At 40.4% G+C, this 20,619-nt stretch overlaps 1 protein-coding gene across 6 annotated transcripts in view; it reads left to right on the top strand.

The window, feature by feature from the left end:
* gria4a (glutamate receptor, ionotropic, AMPA 4a) overlaps positions 1–20,619 on the top strand; it is a 125,146-nt gene that overhangs the window by 44,998 nt on the left and 59,529 nt on the right. For all 6 annotated transcript variants that reach the window (XR_007945735.1, XM_022195917.2, XM_022195916.2 and 3 more), the window contains exons 3-7: positions 1,808–2,047; positions 5,648–5,700; positions 5,988–6,119; positions 11,094–11,147; positions 12,794–12,952. Coding sequence is in view for 5 of the 6 variants with exons in the window: in XM_022195917.2 (XP_022051609.1) it covers positions 1,808–2,047; positions 5,648–5,700; positions 5,988–6,119; positions 11,094–11,147; positions 12,794–12,952 (638 nt within the window). In the remaining variant the exon portion in view is untranslated. The remainder of the gene's footprint in view (positions 1–1,807; positions 2,048–5,647; positions 5,701–5,987; positions 6,120–11,093; positions 11,148–12,793; positions 12,953–20,619) is intronic.

Raw genomic sequence — 20,619 nt, 5'->3', positions numbered from 1 at the left:
CTGGAAATGTTGTAAAACATCATCCTGGAAGACAGTAAGAACACTGACTTTAAGGACACCATGACTCAGCTCCTACTGAATGACGCATGCTAAGTACGGCTAGTATGCTAGTTCTCTGAATTGAAGACATTTAGCTCCTGTCATAATCGGAGACTAAATCCCCGCTTTATCGCCTCCTGGGTGCAGGGGCCTCGGCTTTGTTTAATTGCCACAAGCCGAGCCGTCAGAGCTGCGTCTCCCTCAGTGTTTACCCCCACTGAGGCTTATAGCTGATAATGGAATTACTCTGAGTCCCAAGAGGAGGGAGAGAGGGAGGAACCGAAAGAGGAGGCAGTCATAGATGAAGAGAGGGAGAAAATATGAAGGAAAGTGGATGGTGGAAAGCTGAAAGAGAGAGGATGGATGGAGTGTCTGCCCTGGAAACAGAAGAAAAAGGAATGAGGATGAAATGATGTGATGCACGAGGAGATCAAAAGGAGGGAGAAAGAGGGAAAAGGTTTCAGAGTAATGTCCGACTGTTGCCAAAAGCAAAGCCTGCAGTCTTCCTGTCGTACTGTTTACTCCAGTGTGACGTATTACAGGGTGGAGAGTGAATTATGAGGCAGGATAGAGCTGAAGTTCAAAACATGCCTGCCTGAAAGAATCTGAGTGAAAGGATGAATAGGGCTGAAGAGGGAAAGGAGGGAGGAAGTAAGAGGATGACAGAGAAAGGGGGCTGACAAAATGAAACCTTAAATAGTACAGAAAGAAAAATAGTAACACATTTTTAGTGTTTAAGACTTCATGCTCTTATTTCTTGTGTTTGTCAGAATATGCAGGTCTCCTCAGTCTTTTTCTGCTTTTCTACTCAAACACAGTCTTGGTTGAATCGCACAGATGACCGACAAACCAAAACACCGGCTAAAATTTTGTAGAAGGGAGATAGCAGCGGACGTCAGAGCTTTTCACTCTCCTCTCTGTCATGGTTGAGAGCTTCAGGGTGTTTTGAGACTGAATTGCGATGTTGTAATGGAAAATGACTTCACGTTTTAAGTGAGCTCACGGCTTGGTCAAGGGTTTTGTATCTGCATGTATGTGTGTGTGCACGGATGGATCTTAGGGATGTTAAGCTCTAAGCAGGTTGGGTTATTTGACTGTCATTTCCTTAACAACTGTCTAAGCAGCAAAGCCAGTTTTTGGCTAGTGGGAATGATTTTGTGCTAGTCAGAAATTTAGAAAATTGCTTGCCAAGGGCTTGCAGGGCAGTTTGATTTCAACCCATGTTCCTGCAAATGTTGGTGCTTGCAATTTCGAACCACATGTATATGTATGTGTGGAGAAAAGGGAGGGTTTTGCTTCTGGTGCCATGAATCTGTGTGATATTCGGGATAACATAAAAGCTTTTTTTTTAGAGAAAGTCTTGTGTAAATCTGATTGATGCATTTTCAAGAGCAGTTCTGTTTCATTAGGCATTTTCGCAAAACCAGCCACACTCACCAAAAAACTGCAGTTTGTGGCTTTAATTAGGAGTGAGAAAGTCCTGTATAGTAGCTGACACAAGCTGAAGTTGTCGCTCATTAAAACGGTTGACATCTCTAAACAGATCCCACAGTGTGAATTTAATTAAGGGCCATGTGTTCTTCTCCTTTCCCCCTCTTGTTCTTTTTCTTCATTTGCAAAAAATCAATGCAAAGCTTTAAAAACCAATATCACTGAGTTTGCTCTATATTTGTGTTTCCCTGATTTTCACCCATTTGTCCTCTTTTATTCCATCTATCCCCAACATCACATCCCCCTCCCTGCCTCCTCTCTTTCCACTTCACATCAGTCTGTTCTCAGTACTCGAGGGGGGTCTTCGCCATCTTCGGCCTTTACGACAAACGTTCAGTGAACACGCTGACGTCGTTCTGTGGGGCCCTGCACATCAGCCTCGTGACACCCAGCTTCCCCACCGAAGGAGAGGGCCAGTTTACGCTGCAGCTCCGACCGTCCATCAGAGGGGCTCTGCTGTCACTGTTGGACCACTACGACTGGAACAAATTCGTCTTCCTCTACGACACAGACAGAGGTAAATGCAAGGCAACAAATATCTTAATGCAATAACTATGCATTTTTCATTTTATGTTTGGCTTTGTGTGGTGTTGAATGAGTCTTCTGTATTTAAAAGTGTAAACCAGGGCTGCACAGTGGATCAGTGGTTCTCACTGTTGCCTTGCAGCTAGGGGATCTCCTAGTTCATGTCCTGGTCTCAGTCTGTGATCTTTCTGCATGGAGTTTGGTTTCCTCTGGCTTCCTCCCACAGTCCAAAAACATGCTGAGGTTAACTGGTGACTCTAAACTGTCCGTAGGTGTGAATGTGAGTGTGACTGTTTGTCTGTATGTGTAGCCCTGTGACAGACTGGTGACCTGTCCAGGCTGTCCCTTCTCTTCACCAGCTGGGATAGACTCCAGCCTTAGACAAGCATTGTGAGTTGTGCATGGATAAAAGAAATGTAAACCTCAACCAGCAACTTGCTCAGTGTTATTTATGACGTTGCTGAGGAACTGCGAGAAAGAAACACATGATGAGTGTGACTTAAAGTATGTCTTTTTGTGTATGTCTTTTTCTGCCTGTTTCCATTAAAATGCTACAGTAGCTTTGTGATGCCCAAGACAGCCTCTCATCTGTTTCCTACTTCATTTCCCTTCCTTGTTGGTTTTTTTTTAAAGAGAAAGGTTTTAAAGAGAAGGGTTTTTAGGGAAAGTGTGCAAAACGGGGCTGTAACTCAGCAAAACAGTCAAATATGTTTGTTGTATCGGAAAACCCAAATGAGTGTGACTGGAGTGATTCTGTGATTTTATGGCACTACCAGAGAATTATAATTGCTGCTGTGATAACGAGAGCTGACTGGGTAGATCTGCCATCTTATATCTCTTGGCCCCTGAATTCAAAACTTAGTTGTGGAGGATTAAAATATATTTCCAAATTAGTTTGGTTCAAAACACTTTATGCATGTAGAATTAGCTTAACTTGGATTCTGTTTAGAATGAAGCGGTTTTAAAATATCAACTTTTAGTCATCTATCTGGAAGTCTGTTTGGCCTTGGGAATTCCTAACCTTAGCCTTATTTTCTTATGGAACTACAGAGGTTGTGTTCCTGGCACTGAGCAAGTCTGATAAAGGATGCAGCTGCAGAAACAAGGGATTCATTTGGTATTTTTCAACTTGAAACTGGGCTTTGGTCGGAGCTCTTGGAGCGTTCACCTGCCTTTAATTTAAGCATGCCATCATGCAGTGCACGTAAGTTAGTGAAGCAGGCACAGCTGACGCCCTCAGCCCCAAAACACTGTCATGGGAATGCTTGGCACATTATTCCTCTCACACACATATATCTGTGCCCACACACAAGCGTGCGTGCACACACACACGCACGCACGCACGCACGCACGCACGCACACTCACACACACACACACACACACACAAAGACTAATTCCCTGCCACAGGGAGTGAAACACAGGTCAAACATGATGCAAAATCCCCAGACCATGGTATAGTGGTGTGTTGCGGAGTCAGTGAGCTGCACAGTGTGTGAGTCTACATGTGCAGATGCAGTTGTGTGTCGCTGGTTCTGTCTGTGCCTCCGCCAGCCTTCCTGTGGCCCAGGTTGTCTGTGTTAGTACCCAGGGGGGAGAAAGACGAAGGAGAAGGGGCAGCAGGGAGGACAGGTGAGGTGAGTCGAGCTGGTGGAGCATCCAAAAAGACAGACAGTAGGTAGGAGTTAAGAGGAGGCAGAGGAGACAAACAATGACACGGGAGAAGAGGTGAAAGTGGAAGTAGATGGCTGCAGTGGAGGTTGGCTGGGAGGGGAGGGGGAGATTACAGAAAGGGCAGAAAGGAGGAGTGAGGGGACAGACAGGATCACAACTCTCTGGGGATATACAGTAGCTTATAGTGCAAGGGGGGTAGGGGGCTTAAGGCAAAGAGGGGGAAAGGAGGGAGAAATGAAGCGAAGGATGAATGCGTAGAGTTTGGGCTGTACTCACCCGTGACTTGGCCAAGGCAGGGCCCTTCATTATAGGCTCCCATCAGACCCTGCTGCCGGTAATGTGCTGGAAAATGGGCAGTAACGCTGTGATCTGTTTTATGCTCCCTGCTCTGCTCTGCTCCACAGACAGCATGCTGACACACACTCAGACACACACACAAACAAGTTGAGGTATGTCCATATACCTGCACAAATGTATACAAACAAAAATGCATACACATAGCTAAATCCATACAGGGGGGATGGATGCATCTGTGTGCATGCATAAATTATTGTACAGACAGTGCAGTACATAAACAACTCACAGATTCAGTAGGCACATACATAATATAGGACATTTATGATTACTTGAGAGGCTGGAAAGGTATCTGAAGTACAGTATGTGTGGCATTTTGTGTGAAGAGCTGCTAGTAATGATAATTGTATTTGTTGATGAATCTGTTGATTATCTCCTTCAATCATCAATTGGTTGTTTGGTCTATAAAATGCCAATAAATGTTGTTAAATGTTTTCTAAACTCATTGATGTCCAAAAATGTTTTGTTTTGTCTACAATCTACAAGATAATCAGTTTACTTTCATAGAGGAAAGAAAAAATAGAAATATTCACTTTTATGAAGCTGGAATGAGAGAATTTAATCAAACTGATTAATGACTTATCACAGACATTGATGGTTGATTTAATAGTTGACAACTTACCTATTATTTGGACAATCATTGCTGCCCTATTAGTGCTACATGTATGTTTCTTCATACCACTGTGTTTCAAGAGTCATGTGCTTATCATTGTGTGCATGTGACTTTGAGTAAATTGTAAGATTTTATTTTTACCCAGCTTGAGCTCAGCACAGCGTTAATAACATATTTGGAAGTTTGATAGAGATAATTACTGTTATATGGGAATAACTCTCATTATTGTGATTGTTTTCATCCTATTTTGACCCATCAAGACAGCTGTTCAGCTTAATATACTGCAGTTCATTGTCACTGATGTTGGCAACTGCTGCTTAATCATATTAACTTTGTAAGTCATCTGATATCAAACTGAGCGACATTCTCACCCTATTACAAACTGTACTTAATCATTATGTCCAAACAGAACTTCATTTTCTCGTTTTGGTTCCAGGCTATAAAACTGTTCGGTGGCGCTGTGGTCTCAGTTGAGTTTCAGTTGAATCAAGGTTCTCAACTGAAAAGGAATTTCAATGAAATGAAATGTCACTATTAATAATATCATTCCCTTTGAAAGTGACTGTTTACTGTTTTGCCACTTAGCTCTCCATCCTGATAAACTCTGTGGTTTGGTTCATAAAGTGACATTGAAGCAAGGCCTGTTGAAGTGTTAAGCATTTTGCCCTCACTTTTGAAGACATGACATTGGGGTATTGCTTCTGTAAATGAGATGAGCTGATGAATCTGCTGCAAAGTGCTTCACACCTGGACACACTTTGCTGATTTCAGCATTTTGTGCAAACGCATTGTGGTAACTACGACAAAATAAAAGCTTTTGCAAATACTGCTGGGACTTTTTACCTGCAAAAATTACAAAGTATAATTATTCCATTTCCCAGTGACAGTCTCTACCTAGTACAGCATTAATTCTCTTTTTCTCTTTTTTCCTTCCCTTACTCTCTGTTGTTTAGGTTATGCAATACTGCAGGCAATTATGGAGAGAGCAGGGCAGAACGGATGGCAGGTCAGGACACACACAAACACACACATCCTTGGAAACCTGCCAAAAACACACACTCAAGTACACTCATGATCTTAGGCTGCATACAAATGCAGGGTGCACAACCCCATACACACACAGACACACACAGTGCATACACATGATCTGTTTAGTTTTTTTGGTCATTAATTCTTCGAACACCATTGTTAACTCGCTTGTGGCTTGCATGTATGACCTTATTCCCACATGCTGTTTGTTTTTGTGTTCATATGCACATTACCTGTGGGTACATGTGTGTCTGCAATAAACAGGTGAGCGCAATCTGTGTGGAGAGTTTCAATGAAGCATCATATCGCAGACTCTTAGAGGACCTGGATCGACGGCAGGAAAGAAAATACGTCATCGACCTGGAGCCTGAGAGACTGCAGAGCATCCTAGAACAGGTATGAAATTCACTTAACTACCTTCACCCTGAACTTGTGACTACATTAATGTAAGGGCCTGGAGGCAGGGGAGCCATCAAAGTAACTTGGGATTGAATATGGGAATATTTATGCCTGTTTTATTGCAGACATAAAGTAGGATTAAACAATTAAGAAGCCAACCGACTTTAAATAATCTTGTTTCACAATAACTTTACTGCTACATCAAAAGTTGCATTACTAAACACTGTAGAGTCTCTTGCTGAATGACATCACAGGATTACAAAAAGCACTATTATCTAACGGCAGACGTGTGGTAAAGATATTTGACACTTATCTGGAACTTGAACCACCCTGCAGGATTGTAGATCATGAGATACTGTTTTAATGGATGTAACACTAGAGTTTTATGTGGCAGTAAAAGCATAAAAACACCAAGGCACTCTCTGGGTGAATAAAATGCCTTTAATACTACATGGCAAGTCAAAAAGGAGACAATAAGCCCCGACGCGTTTCAGCCTACAAGGCTTTCCTCAGGGGGACAAACAGAGTAAAAGGACACACCATGTGGTCCTTATAATCAAAAGAACCAACCAATAGAAATCCTCCACCTGTCAAGGAGGAAGTGGAGAGAGTAACCAGTGCTTGCAAGCACTAAAAAAAAAAAAATCAAAGAAAAACAGAATAATCAATATCCTCATTCAGTCCAGGATATTTCGTAGCTTGTAATTTATATATCCAAAAGGTCTCACGTTGTCTTAATTTTTTCAATCTATTTCCTTTTTGTATTGAGTCCTGTATATGTTCAATTCCATGTATTTGGAGAGAAGATGGGTTACTATTGTGGAGGTCCAAGAAATGTCTAGCCATAGGATAATTGGTGTTAGCTGTACGGATAGCATATTTATGTTCAGCCAATCTGTCCTGCAGTCGTCTCTTAGTCATCCCTATGTAGAAGACTTGACATGTTGGGCAGACCAGTCTATAGATGACAAAAGTAGTTTTACAATTAATGAAGTGCTTAATTGAAAACTCCTGGCCTGAATGAAGATCCAAAAAGGTTTTTGTATTCAGAACATTAGTGCAATGATTACAGTTTTGACATTTGTATGAACCAATAGGTTTAAAGTCAAGCCAAGTTCTTTTGCAGGAAGAAGGCTGATAACTATGAACCAGTTTGTCTTTAAGGGTGGGGCATTTTTGGATGTGGAAAGCCTCTATTCTAACATTGTACATGAAGAAGGACTGGCAGCTATGAGGTTTTATCTTAGTGACCGCCTTCCCACAGATATGCCTCCTAATGAGTTCTTGATTTCACTTACCAAGTGGACTTTAAATAATAATATTTTTGTATTTGAAGATAAAGTTTTTAGACAGGTTAAGGGTTGTGCTATGGGAGCCTGTTATAGCCCTTCATATGCAGGACTATTCCTAGGAAAATGGGAACAAGACTATGTCCTTAACACAGAGTTTAACAGGTTCTATAAATACATTATTTGGTGGGGGCGATATATTGATGATGTGTGTTTATTCTGGTCTGGTACAGAGCAAGAATTAAAAGAATTTCATTTATTTCTGAATAATATTAATCCCAATATACGGCTCTCATTAGAATACAGCAAAGAAAAAGTTAATTTTTTGGATATGACAATTTATAAAGATCATTTGGGTAATCTACACACAACTCTATTCAGAAAAATAACTGACAGGAACACCATTTTGCATAATAAAAGCTGTCATCCTAATTGGTTGAAAGAAAATATTCCATATGGACAGTTACAAAGAGTCAGAAGAATATGTGATGACGATAATGATTTTGAGATTAAATCTAAGGAGATGATTTCTAGATTTGAGGAAAGAGGATATAACAGAAAGACTCTGCAAAAGGCTTATCTAAGGGTACAAAATTTGAATAGGGATAGGCTTTTGGTAAGAAATCCCCCCAAGGATTCTAGGGAAGGTGTTGTTTTTTGCACTACATACAGCGTTGAGGCTAATGGTATTAGAAACATTATCAAAAAGAACTGGGATATTATTAACAGTGATGAAACTCTGAGACAAATTTTCCCAAAGCCTCCTTTATTTTGTTTTAAAAAATGCCCCACCCTTAAAGACAAACTGGTTCATAGTTATCAGCCTTCTTCCTGCAAAAGAACTTGGCTTGACTTTAAACCTATTGGTTCATACAAATGTCAAAACTGTAATCATTGCACTAATGTTCTGAATACAAAAACCTTTTTGGATCTTCATTCAGGCCAGGAGTTTTCAATTAAGCACTTCATTAATTGTAAAACTACTTTTGTCATCTATAGACTGGTCTGCCCAACATGTCAAGTCTTCTACATAGGGATGACTAAGAGACGACTGCAGGACAGATTGGCTGAACATAAATATGCTATCCGTACAGCTAACACCAATTATCCTATGGCTAGACATTTCTTGGACCTCCACAATAGTAACCCATCTTCTCTCCAAATACATGGAATTGAACATATACAGGACTCAATACAAAAAGGAAATAGATTGAAAAAATTAAGACAACGTGAGACCTTTTGGATATATAAATTACAAGCTACGAAATATCCTGGACTGAATGAGGATATTGATTATTCTGTTTTTCTTTGATTTTTTTTTTTTTAGTGCTTGCAAGCACTGGTTACTCTCTCCACTTCCTCCTTGACAGGTGGAGGATTTCTATTGGTTGGTTCTTTTGATTATAAGGACCACATGGTGTGTCCTTTTACTCTGTTTGTCCCCCTGAGGAAAGCCTTGTAGGCTGAAACGCGTCGGGGCTTATTGTCTCCTTTTTTGACTTGCCATGTAGTATTAAAGGCATTTTATTCACCCAGAGAGTGCCTTGGTGTTTTTATGCTTTTATTACGATTTTTCCCCTACCAAAGAGCACCTCTGTTTTGTGAATATTTACTCAGTATATGTCCAGGAAGCGTTCCTCTTTTACCCTATTTTTATGTGGCAGTGTTGCTGTCACTGAGATTTCTAGTGACAAGGCAGAGATTGCATCACTGACCTGGACTTAACAGCATTTAACACTTAATAATGAGCAACAAACCACATTGTGGACTGTGGTAAGTAGTAAGACCCTGTGAGAAAAACTGGAAACAATTTAAGTCAGTATGTTACAAATTAAAATTATATATATATATATATATATATTAATTATATAAATTAAAATTGCATTATGTCACCCCCCCCCCTTTAGTGTCAGTCTGCCTGCTGTCTGCTGCACACGGCTAGTTTCAACTGCACTCCTGATGCTTTCTGACATCTGGAAAGAAAACACGATTTTAGTTCTTTGTTTTTTTTCTCTTTTCCTGGAGTTCATGATGTGGAATGAAAAATGTAACTGCCCCTGCAGCTACATCAGTGCGCAATTCCAGTGATGACACTGTGCTGTCCATTGGCACCCAGATTTTGAGCATACACACAAATGTGTACAAGTACATCTAAACCATACACTCTGACACCTTACGCTTGTCTAAGTTCATTACATGATCTGTCTCGCTTGATGGTTGAGGCTTGAGCCCTGACAGGTGGCACAAATGTGTGTGTGTGTATGTGTGTGAGTGTGTGTGTGTGTGGCCTTTGACTCAGGTTGGAGTGTAACATCCCATTGGTTCTGCCACCTGTCATCACATCTGATCCTCTGTCTGCGCATCTGACAATCTCAATGACACGCACCGCTAAACACACACACGCAAGAACTCATCGCACGCGCAATTACTACCACTGCATAAAAACCTAACACATGCTAAACTGCACTATATGCTCACCATACACAGCAGCTTTTAGAAGAACAGTTGCAGACATACAAACCCACACCAATAGCAGCATCACAGACAGACAGACAGACAGACAGACTGTTTCTTAATTGGCTTCTGTGGTGAGTGAACAGACAGACGGAGACGCACACCAACATTCACACACATAAGTATACACTGAGACAGGCATGCAGACACAAACACACACTCCCATCACAGTGAGCTCTGCAGGGCTGGCGTTGGCCAGCATCCCTGCTCTGAGACAGAGACTGCTCTGTTTGTCTGCCCCTGCCAGCTGCGATCTGTGTGTGTCTGTGCGTGTGTGTGTGTTAGTGTGTACATCTGTCTGTCTGTGTCATTATATAGCTGTTGATATGTGTGGGTGAGAGAGACAAAGAAGGAATGTGAACAGTATATTAATTAGGTTAATGCACCATGTTAATATGAATATGCATATTTTTCCTTTGTTGAAAAATGGGCCATATTTCACTCCATCCCTCCATAAACATGTAGCAATGACAAAAAATAAATAAAAATCTCGCAGGTTTCAAATTGGAAGCTAATTAGCAGAACAAGGTGCTCTAGAGGCTGTGCAGTTGTAACCAGCATGGCACCAAAAACTATTGAAGTCCTGATCACTTAATCTGCTTTTAACCCTCATGTTGTCCTGCGGGTCAAATTGACCCGTTTTAAAGTTTTAAAAATGTGGAAAATATATATATATATATATATTCACAGTTAAAACTTCCACATTTTCAATTTTTTCAGGAAATTTTTGAAAAATTTTTTGGTGGAAAAAAACAAATTTTAAAAAATGTTTAAGAACATTCACAAAAAAATCAACCAACATCCAGTGAATTTTGCTGTCAAATTTGGGGATTTTTTATTTTTAAAAAAATAAAACTTTTGAGGGAAACCTTTCAGGAATTTTCTTCCTGAAGATTTTGCAAATTTTTATAAATTTGGGGAAATGTTTTCTGAATTTTTGGACATTTTTCAGACAAGGCAACAACATTTTTTGGTAAGGACAACACGAGGGTTATTCAGCATAGTAAAACAACCACACTATAAGGAGAGTAAGGGAGCAACAGATGGGAGGAAGTCCACATTATTTCTAGTTTGACTCCTCCTCCCCCCTTCTTTTCTGGGTTATTATACTACATGTACATTAGGAGGTAGCCATGCAGTAACGTTTTCTCTCTTTCTCTCTCTGCAGGCCGTTAGTGTGGGGAAGCACGTAAAAGGTTACCATTACATCATAGCAAACCTGGTAAGAACTTTAATGGCATTGCTTTCAGCTGTTATTTTGAGACACGCTCGCTCAAGTGTTGCTGTAATGTCTTGTTTTAATGAGGATAGTTCAGATATCAGAAGTGCACACTATGAAGCAAGATTAATGAGGTATGTTGAACTGAAAGCCAGAGATTTTACTATCACAGAGGTTCAGTCTCATTTAACCTGCAAGATCGTAGCGGCAACTTATGATACACTTTCTTTCACCAGTTGTTTTCCTCAGGATATTCTTTATAAATGATACAGATTCATCTACCAGCCTACATGCATTCAGTTACTGATGAAGAAAGCATTTTCTGCACCAAAGAGTATGTGTTTATACTTGGCCCTCACTTCCTGCTGAGTCATTTTTACACTGCTGATACTGCAGCTAATAGAACATAGATGGGAAACTGCACTGGTTTCCATGTATGCTTCATTGTGGGACATTGTCAGAGCTAAATGCACTTGTGAGAAACAAGCAGCTGCAATGAGAGTGACACGATTAACAATTTTGTACTAGCATTGCTGTCATTCCTCATTTGCAGTAGCTTTGCTTTTTACTGTAATCATTTTTTAAATCACATTTCTCTGTTATCGCAACCTGTTCCTCTTGATTGAAGTCGGCGGCTCATCACTGATCAATTTTGTGCAGAAGAAGAGTCAAATGATGCATTAAATCTCACCTTTTGTGAGGAATTGTACATAGCCTGGTGAAGGAAACCTGTGTTAACGAAGAAAGTGGATAATCATTGTCATGATGCTCATGATCTCTGACTGGGGTTTAGGTTTGTTGTTCCATCACAAGGAAAGTCAGGCTATATTGAACACCTCTCAGGTTCTTTGGACCCCCAACAAACACATACATATCAGTGAGATGAAGCTTTGAAATCTAAGTAACATGAAATCTGTATTTCCAAAGCTGGCTGTGAGTCGTATTTTACTTACTGCAACTTTGACATCCAACCTGTGACAATTTATTACAAAGTTGATAATTTTCTGTAGCCACTTGCAGAAAAAAAAACCCACCTTTTCCAGTTCTGTGTTGTCGTTTTCCCTCATAGTGCCACCAAAGACCTTTATATCCCTTACTCTGAAATTAGTGTGTTACCATTTTTCTATCCTTGACAACGTCATAGTTGTTGGATGCTGCTGGAACACACATCAGTAAATGAATCACTGCTTCAACCTTAATCCCCAAAATCTGTTCAACAGCAGTTCTCTCTGGGGCAGTGAAAAAGGGGCCAGTGTGCTCAGGTCAAGCTAGATAGCTTCTCAGAGCTTTTAGCAATTAACATCAATCAACCCAGGATAACCCTCACATGTCTGTACTCTACCGCTGTCTCTGGCCCCATAACAGATTGATCCCTCTTCACTAACACTTCACTGTAAAGTATCACTCTGCATTTAGTCACACTTGCAGCTGTGAAGCTCACTCTAGGCTAAGTAGTGGTATAGATGATCAAGTAAAATGAGTATGCATAAAGTGAGGAGTATGTGGAGTATCATATGTCAGCAAAAGTGGACACACACCTGGTCAGGAATGGTTTATCTGCTTTCTGTGCAGGCATTGCCCCTCTTATCACGTTTTCTTTCCCTCATTCCTCTTCTGTCTTTCTTGCTTGCTTGCTTTTCCTCTCCAAGGGTTTTAAGGACATATCTCTGGAGAGGTTCATGCATGGTGGGGCCAACGTGACCGGTTTCCAGCTGGTGGACTTCAGCAAGCCTATCGTCATAAAACTGATGCAGCGCTGGAACAAACTGGATCAGAGAGAGTATCCTGGATCTGAAAGCCCACCTAAGGTAATAGAAACATGTTGTCTCATCCTTTAATAGACAAATTGGAAGTCTGTCTCTGCGAGAGCTGTCACTACTTAAAATCTAATCGTGTCTGATAGTGGTAATGGCAGAGAAAATAGGAATGAAAAAGAAAAATTGCAAAACCTCTGCTGAGACTTCCTTTAGAAGTGTAGCTGTGTTGCACAGAAATACATCTGCAGTACACACATACATTTAGGCATGGTGACATTGGTGTGCAAATTGTTCTTTGTGCCTGAAATTCGCCACAAAAGCCGCATACACTGATGTTTTTAATCAGCTATTCAGTCACAGGGTGATATGCTGTACTTGAATCATTCAGTGCGGTGCACTTGGTGGAGCGTCTGAGCCAATCAGAGCATGACCTCAGGATATGAGAAAGGTGTAAAGGCTGATCTGGGATTTAGTGCCAAGGTTAATGTGATGCATAAAGATTCGTCAGACTAAAGACTTCTCTGTCACATCTGTTCTGCTTAATTTTCTTTAGCCTTCCTCAACTGTTTTCTCTCACTTTTTCCTCCCAGTTGTGTATACAAGTTCACAACTGAATCCCCTGTCATTTCTCAGACCTCACTGGCCCAAATACTCCTCTGGTGACAGGGTACTGACCTGCAGTTAACTAGAGTTGCATAATTACTCATATGTCTATTATGTCTACCTACTGTTTTAAAACACATTGTGGTGCAGCTCTCAATCCCTCGCTCTCCAGGAACTCTCACACAAACAGAGCAGTAACTACATAAAGACTATCCTGTGTGTGTCCCTTTCAGCGTTTCAAATATATATTGATGGTCATTGTTTCATTATTGGCATGTCATTTGTCACAGTATGACCAGTTTTAATTGGCTAATCATCATTTTCAGATTCACCTGATGAATTCTAATTAGCATCAGCACTTACACAGCATTTAGTGCATTAATTGAGCTTATTATGCATGGCAGTGACAAATAAACACACTGAACATATTTAGATGCACTAAACAGAAGCAAACAGAATTGCAAATGTTCTCAACTTTCACAACTGTTAGTATATTCAACATTTTTCTTTCCATTGCAACCACCAGAATAATGCTTTTGTTCTGCCTTTTGCAAACGTGGAAACACGATTTTAATGATTTAACACAATAACAGAAAGTCACATGCCTCTAGTGACAACACATGCCTCCAAATTGCTCCTGGCTAATTTGTGCAGTGTAAAAACTGAGTTCAGTTAGCCTTGGGCCAACCGGTAGCCTTAGGCCAAGTGGAAATCTGGTCTAATAATATTCAGTGTGAAAAGCGCTACTGGGACTTGTCCCTTCTACACCAGAGACTGGATTTTGAGCTGGCTGCTTTTGGGCATCAATCAAACTCTCTTAACTGCTGGTGCTCCTTGAAATGAGCTTTAGTGTGCCTGGAGATTTTCCTGAAATGTAATGAAAATGATCAGTGACCTGGCAAAGAAATATTTCAACTTCATTTAAATTTAGCTACAATGCTTCTGATCACTCGTATCCTCCGAGTTAGCTCTTATTTTGCTTTTTTTAAATTCATTTCCTCTGATTGCAAGATGAGAATATAAATTAGTTTAGAACATCTGTGTTAGCTTATTTAAGAGGAAGTGGGGCTAACTTTATCAATATTGATCCATGTGTAAAGCATTTAATGTTTGCCAGACACCTGTGCAAAGCTTGTTTGACGAATTAAATATGCTTGTCCAAACGGCTTTAAAGTAACGGTCTTCATTTTTCATTTCTACTTTCTCTAATAACTTGACTAGAAAAATTAATGAAAGAGCTTCGTGTTTGTCAGTGTGACATTAACTGTGCCGGTGTTATATTACGTTCCCTGTGGTACAGTACAGTGAAACATGACTTTATTTAATCAAACGGCACACATGCATGAGGGAAATTGCTACTAGCAGTTATCAAAACTAAAGGGACATGTTTTTGTTAGAAATGTGAAACAGAAAAAAGCACACCAATCAGCCTAACGTCGTATAGGTCCTTTTTCCATCACAATAGGTCTGGCCCATCAAGGGTCCTCCATGTGGGTCCTGGTTTGTCTGGTTTTGGGACATCAGTGGATTCTTGTGGATTCTGTGAGTTGTAGGGTGGATCAACTTTGTTCTGGGGCATCCCTTTGATGCTCAATCAGATTGAGATCTGGGGAGTTTGGAGGCACCTTGAGCTCTTTATTGTGTCACCTGAGCTGTTTCTGAGCATTTTCTGCATTGTGGCAGGGTGAGTGTCATAGTCCTTGGTGTGGAATGATTTTTAGTTAAGTGGTTTGGGTCAGAGTAGCTTCCACATCTATGCTTGAACCCAAGGTTTCCCTTCTAAACATCAAGATTTGATAATACTGTTTAGGCTTATCAGTGCAATTTGCCACACTAGCAGCCATGTAAAGCTGTACAGTTCACCAGTCAGGCATAACATTATGACAACCTGTGTTGATCCCCCTTATGTCACCAAAAATGTTTTGAACCAATGGACCTGGACCAGAGAACCTCTCAGGGTGTCCTATGGGGTCTGGCACCAGGGTGTTGGCAGTCGATCCTTTGGGTGCTCTGGGTTGTGCAGTGGGGCCTCTACTGATCAAACTTGTTCCACTGCATCCAGTTGATTGTTGCTTAGAAAGGGTTCTAGGAAGTTTGGAGGTCAAATCTACATTTTGTGTGATTGTCATGTTCCTCAAGATGTTCCTGATTATTTGATGTTTTTGTGATGTGGCAGGGTGCGTTTTCCTGCAGGGTTAGGTCGGTTACATTTGGTGCTTGTGTGTGCTTGTCCTGGGATGTTTATTTGGGCGTTCAACGCGGACGCCAAAATCCAAGGTTTTCCAGCAAAACACCACAAAGTACCAACATGCTCAATGTTATTCACTTTACCTGTCAGTGCTCATGTTGTGGCTGATTGGTGTATAACATGTACGAAATGACATGCTGAGTTTTAGCAGGTATATTGTTTACCAAGTTCTTCATTTTAGCATGTTAACATGCTAACATTTAAAGAACTGAGGTAATTGGTTTTTAGTTTGCTATTTTTCAGTTTGTATGAATGTGTACTGACTAATCAATTACTCTGATATTCCCATGTCATTTAAGTAAAAATTGTACAAAAATAAATGAATGAGGAGATTATGACTACAGCGCCTTCTAACATTGCTTAATCTCACTCAGGTCAGTTCACTTGGTGTAAATCTTGATGCAGATATTCTAAATGGTAAATGGTCTGTATTTATATAGCGCTTTACTATACCTGAAAGATACCCAAAGCGCTTTACATGATACGTCACATTCACACATTCACACACTGATGGTGGAAGCTGCCATGCAAGGCGCTAACCACGACCCACCAGGAGCAATTAGGGGTTAGGGGTCTTGCTCAGGGACACCTCGACATGAGCTCTCCGGGATCGGACCGGCAACCCTCTGGTTGCAAGACGGCCACTCTGCCCACTGATCCATGCCGCCCCTACACAAATGTGTTGCATACATTTTTTATAAATATGTGTGAAAAGTGGCACATGCTTTCTTTTACTGTATACATCATTTATAAATCTGCCCCCTGGCCCAATATGGAATGGTTCGGCTAAATGTTTTGTCCTACTTCAGAATCAACCCAGTCTCACATCAAATTGTGACATAGTCACGTTTGTCCACGATGCAAAACGTTACAATCTCACAATTTGGCCCTGAAAATTGTGAGATGCTCACGTTTTTTCCCCCCAATTCTTTTGTATTGGTCTGACGAAGGGTCACGTGACTGCTTGCTGCAGGCTTCTCAAAATGAAAACATGGCGGCTATTCCTTTTATTTTCCGTGGAAAATGCATTATTTTAAGATAGTTTGGACAGAAAAAAACATTTTGATGACATTTTTAGTGAGAAATATATATAACACTTTCACATTATCCATTCAGTTATTGGAAATGATCTGTGGTTTGGTTTGTTTTTACGCTGAATTTCACTTCACGGCATTAAATTGTGACAGTGTCACATTTTGTACGTTATGCTGGTTGATTAGGACGCTGCCAAAAACGAAAACAAGCGGTGTGTTTATTTTTGTATTGTTGCATTGTGTAATTTTTTGAGTTGTTAAATCATTTATGTAACTCTTGGTGATTACTGCTAGTTACTGAGATGTCTTCCCCGGCCTTTCATCAGTTGACGCGCTTCGCTCCCTTGTTAACAAGTTGCATTTCAATGATCCACAAGTCTCTCGTTGTCAATGCAAACAACCGTATTTATTTCCATGAACGTGCTTTTACCGCAATCATTTGTTGAGCTCATCCATGCACCAGTCAGCGCACAGCGATCTAAAACTTTATTCCTGCCCACAACACGATCCCCCTGTCTTTCTTTAGCCCGTGGAAGCGTCCATAGCAACCACCATAGCAACGGTGGGAAACGTAACAGTTCCACTCCAAGACGTGAAAGATTCATCGTAATAACAAACCAAAGATCACACACAAGAACTGAACGAATATTGTGAAATTAAAATGTATATTTTTTGGTGTCGCTGTAATGCCTGAGGCTTTGCTGCTGTCCGCTTTCTGACCGTGGTCGGCAAAACACGGGAGAACTACGTGCAGAACCTGCTGCACCTTTCTTCTTCGGTGGTGTCTGTGTAAAACAATGTCCAACATGCAAACAGCACACCTAGCGCCATGAAGCACAAAATGCAGGTGTAAATCAATGACATCTTACAATTACAATGTCCTGTCTTTAACTAATAAAGACACATATATAAAGAACTTTACATCAGTTTGTTTGTTTGTTTGTTTGTTTGTTTTATTAAGATCCCCTATTAGCTTTTGCAAAGCAGCAGCTATTCTTCCTGGGGTCTTCATAATTTCATTTGTGACAACACCAAAAAGCAACATGTACACAAAATGCATACAAATCAAATTACAAAATACATAAACAATGCATACAAAAATACACATATACAATACAAATAACATACATATACAAAACCTGTCCTAACCAAAAGCATACAACACATAATACTCCCACCTTGAATTATAAAAATAAACTTTTCTTCTTCAAAGATACCATGACCTAACAGTAATAATTAAAGAATAATCTACCTCAGAAACCAACCATAACATAAATCACATAAACAGTGACATTACAGTCACTACATTTAAGTTTAAGATTTAATTTAATGAATTATTGTATTTTACAAATTTCTATTCCCAAGCAACCCACTAAACTAATAACTAAAATGTTGTGCTACGTAATGCTCTTTTAGTTTTATTTTAAAGTTTTCAATATTCCCCGTTTTTGAGAAAATCCGGATGTTATCGCTCGCTCCCGACAAAAGCATCAGTTTTTTAAAATATTTTGGATTTCGATTAATTAGACAATGAACAAATTGGCGTAATTTCCTGGTGGGTGTGTTTATGCAGCCTATTAAATACTTTTTTCCCTATGAAATAAAGTACAATCCATACATCATGGTTCGGTGTTCATTGTTTGTTTTGTTCACTGACATAGTGCAATAAAGTTTTGTTTTTTAAACCATCCAGTACCGTGATGAATATTGAATGAATATGGCATCTCGTTTACATCTCTTATTAAGGAGCAAGAAATTTACTGACGTTGATTTATGATTCAAGACAAGCAGAGGACACACTGTGTGCCCCTTTAATGTCCAAAAGGCCAATTAAGGTCAAAATCTCACAAATTCTTTGACCAATTTGGACCAACCTGCACATGCTTGATATTGGGTCCTAAAGCAATACTGGTGTACGTTTTCAGACCACCAGGACCTACAACGCCAAAATAGGAGCAAAAAAGACACTGGAACAGGGGCCTTTGTTAAAATGAATGAGAAACAGTGTGAGAACATCAATCAAAGTGCACCAAAGTGCATAAAGTCATAGAACAGGGTGTGCTAATTGCTCTGGGAGCAAGTCTGCAGTGAAAACACCTTTTATGGGGTCAAGGGTCACTAAATCTGAAGACTTCAAATGAAGGAGACATTTTGTGCAACATATCAAGTATCATAAAAGTCATTCCCAGTGGAATTCAAGTCTGATATTGTGTGGGACTATTCAGAGCAGTCACATGAAGCACTGTATCTGTTTACAAGGGTCTAGGCCCACGGGAACCTGCTTTTTTCAGCAGTGAGGCCTGCTAGTAGTGATGAAGCCTGAGGCCTTCAAACATGTAAAAAACATTCCTGCTCGGTCATTTTTGGGTCTAGTGACACCAAATCGGACACACTCCTACTAGACCACCTCCTGACCTTGCATATTTTTTTTCAGAGAGTTAGCTCAAAAGGGGCCCGAGCACGGCCCTGTTTCTGACTCTATGGTTAACCCTTTAATGTCCAAATGCTTCAAAAGGGGCTAAAAAGGTCCAAATCTCACACATTCCTTCACCAATTTGGACCAAACTGCACAGGTTCTAGATATAGAGGCTAATGTGAACGCTCATGCACCTTTTCAGACCTCCAGGGGCCCTGAAGAAGGAATGAGGGCCAAAAAAACACGTTTTTCAATAGTTGTCCCTCTTTTGCTCTCATTTCACTTCTGTTACACTCAGAGAGCTGAAACCTGGGATCTGGTACCTCTGAAACATCTAAAATCTAAATCCACTGGAACTGTTTTGCTAGCCCCTCCCAAACCGGAAGTAGCTCCAGGAACGACATAGAGACTTGTGCTTCAGATCAATTGTTCACCAAGGTCACCTAAATCACCCCTAAAAGTTTCAGCTCATTTGATGCAAAAATTACTAATTTATGGGGCTTCAATGTCCAAAAATGTGACATTTTGACCCTGCGCCAGGGGTCACAGGAAGGTCATAGAGACACCAAACCAGCACAGTTCAGCTCCAAATATAGCCTAGTATAACATACTAAAAGATCAGCCCCAGGGTCCCAGTAGAAAAATGTGACCAAATGTTCATGTTACGAAAATCAGGTCTTGTTAGACTCATTGACCCTGAGAGCCTTCTGCCAGTGGAATTAGACCCTCACCCTCATTTTTTACCCAAATGGGACGAAATCTTAACCACAAGTACTAGGGCCCCTTGTGAGTCGGTATATACAATATCAGCCTCCTAGGTCAACAGGGGGCCAGATGGTACCATGTTGAAGTTTGGAAATGTGTCCCTTTAATGTCCAAAAAGCCAATTAAGGTCAAAATCTCACAGATTCTTTGACCGATTTGGACCAACCTGCACATGCTTGATATTGGGTCCTAAAGAAATACTGGTGTACGGTTTCAGACCACCAGGACCTATAACGGCAAAATAGGAGCAAAAAAGACTGCTGTAAACTTGGACATTTTAAAGCAGGGATCCATAGAGATTAACTCGTTTTTGAAGCAGCTTCAAGCAGACGTTTGACAAACTGTAATTTTCTGCATTTCCATGTTGCCTTTATTGTTCATTCAAAGAGTTTGCTGTTTGGTTGCAGCACAATTTCCTTGCAGTCATTGTACAAGTGGAAAAGAATATTCCATCACTGAAAAATCTTTGTTTTATTCATCATAACATCTCAGCATTTAGTCATCATTTTATCATTCATTTTCTTTGGTGCACCTCACTGTGCTGCGCTGACTGACTCTGAAAAGAACACTTTGCCCCCACACACAAAACTTAGGTCTGTTTGTGTGAAAATTTATTCATTACCTTTTTTTGGCTACTTTATTGTGTCTTTAG

This window comes from Acanthochromis polyacanthus, chromosome 13, assembly GCF_021347895.1.
Source record: "Acanthochromis polyacanthus isolate Apoly-LR-REF ecotype Palm Island chromosome 13, KAUST_Apoly_ChrSc, whole genome shotgun sequence".
In the NCBI taxonomy this organism is placed as follows: Eukaryota; Metazoa; Chordata; class Actinopteri; family Pomacentridae; genus Acanthochromis; species Acanthochromis polyacanthus.
Note: the sequence above shows the minus strand (reverse complement) of the source record. Positions and strands in the feature narration are given on the sequence as shown.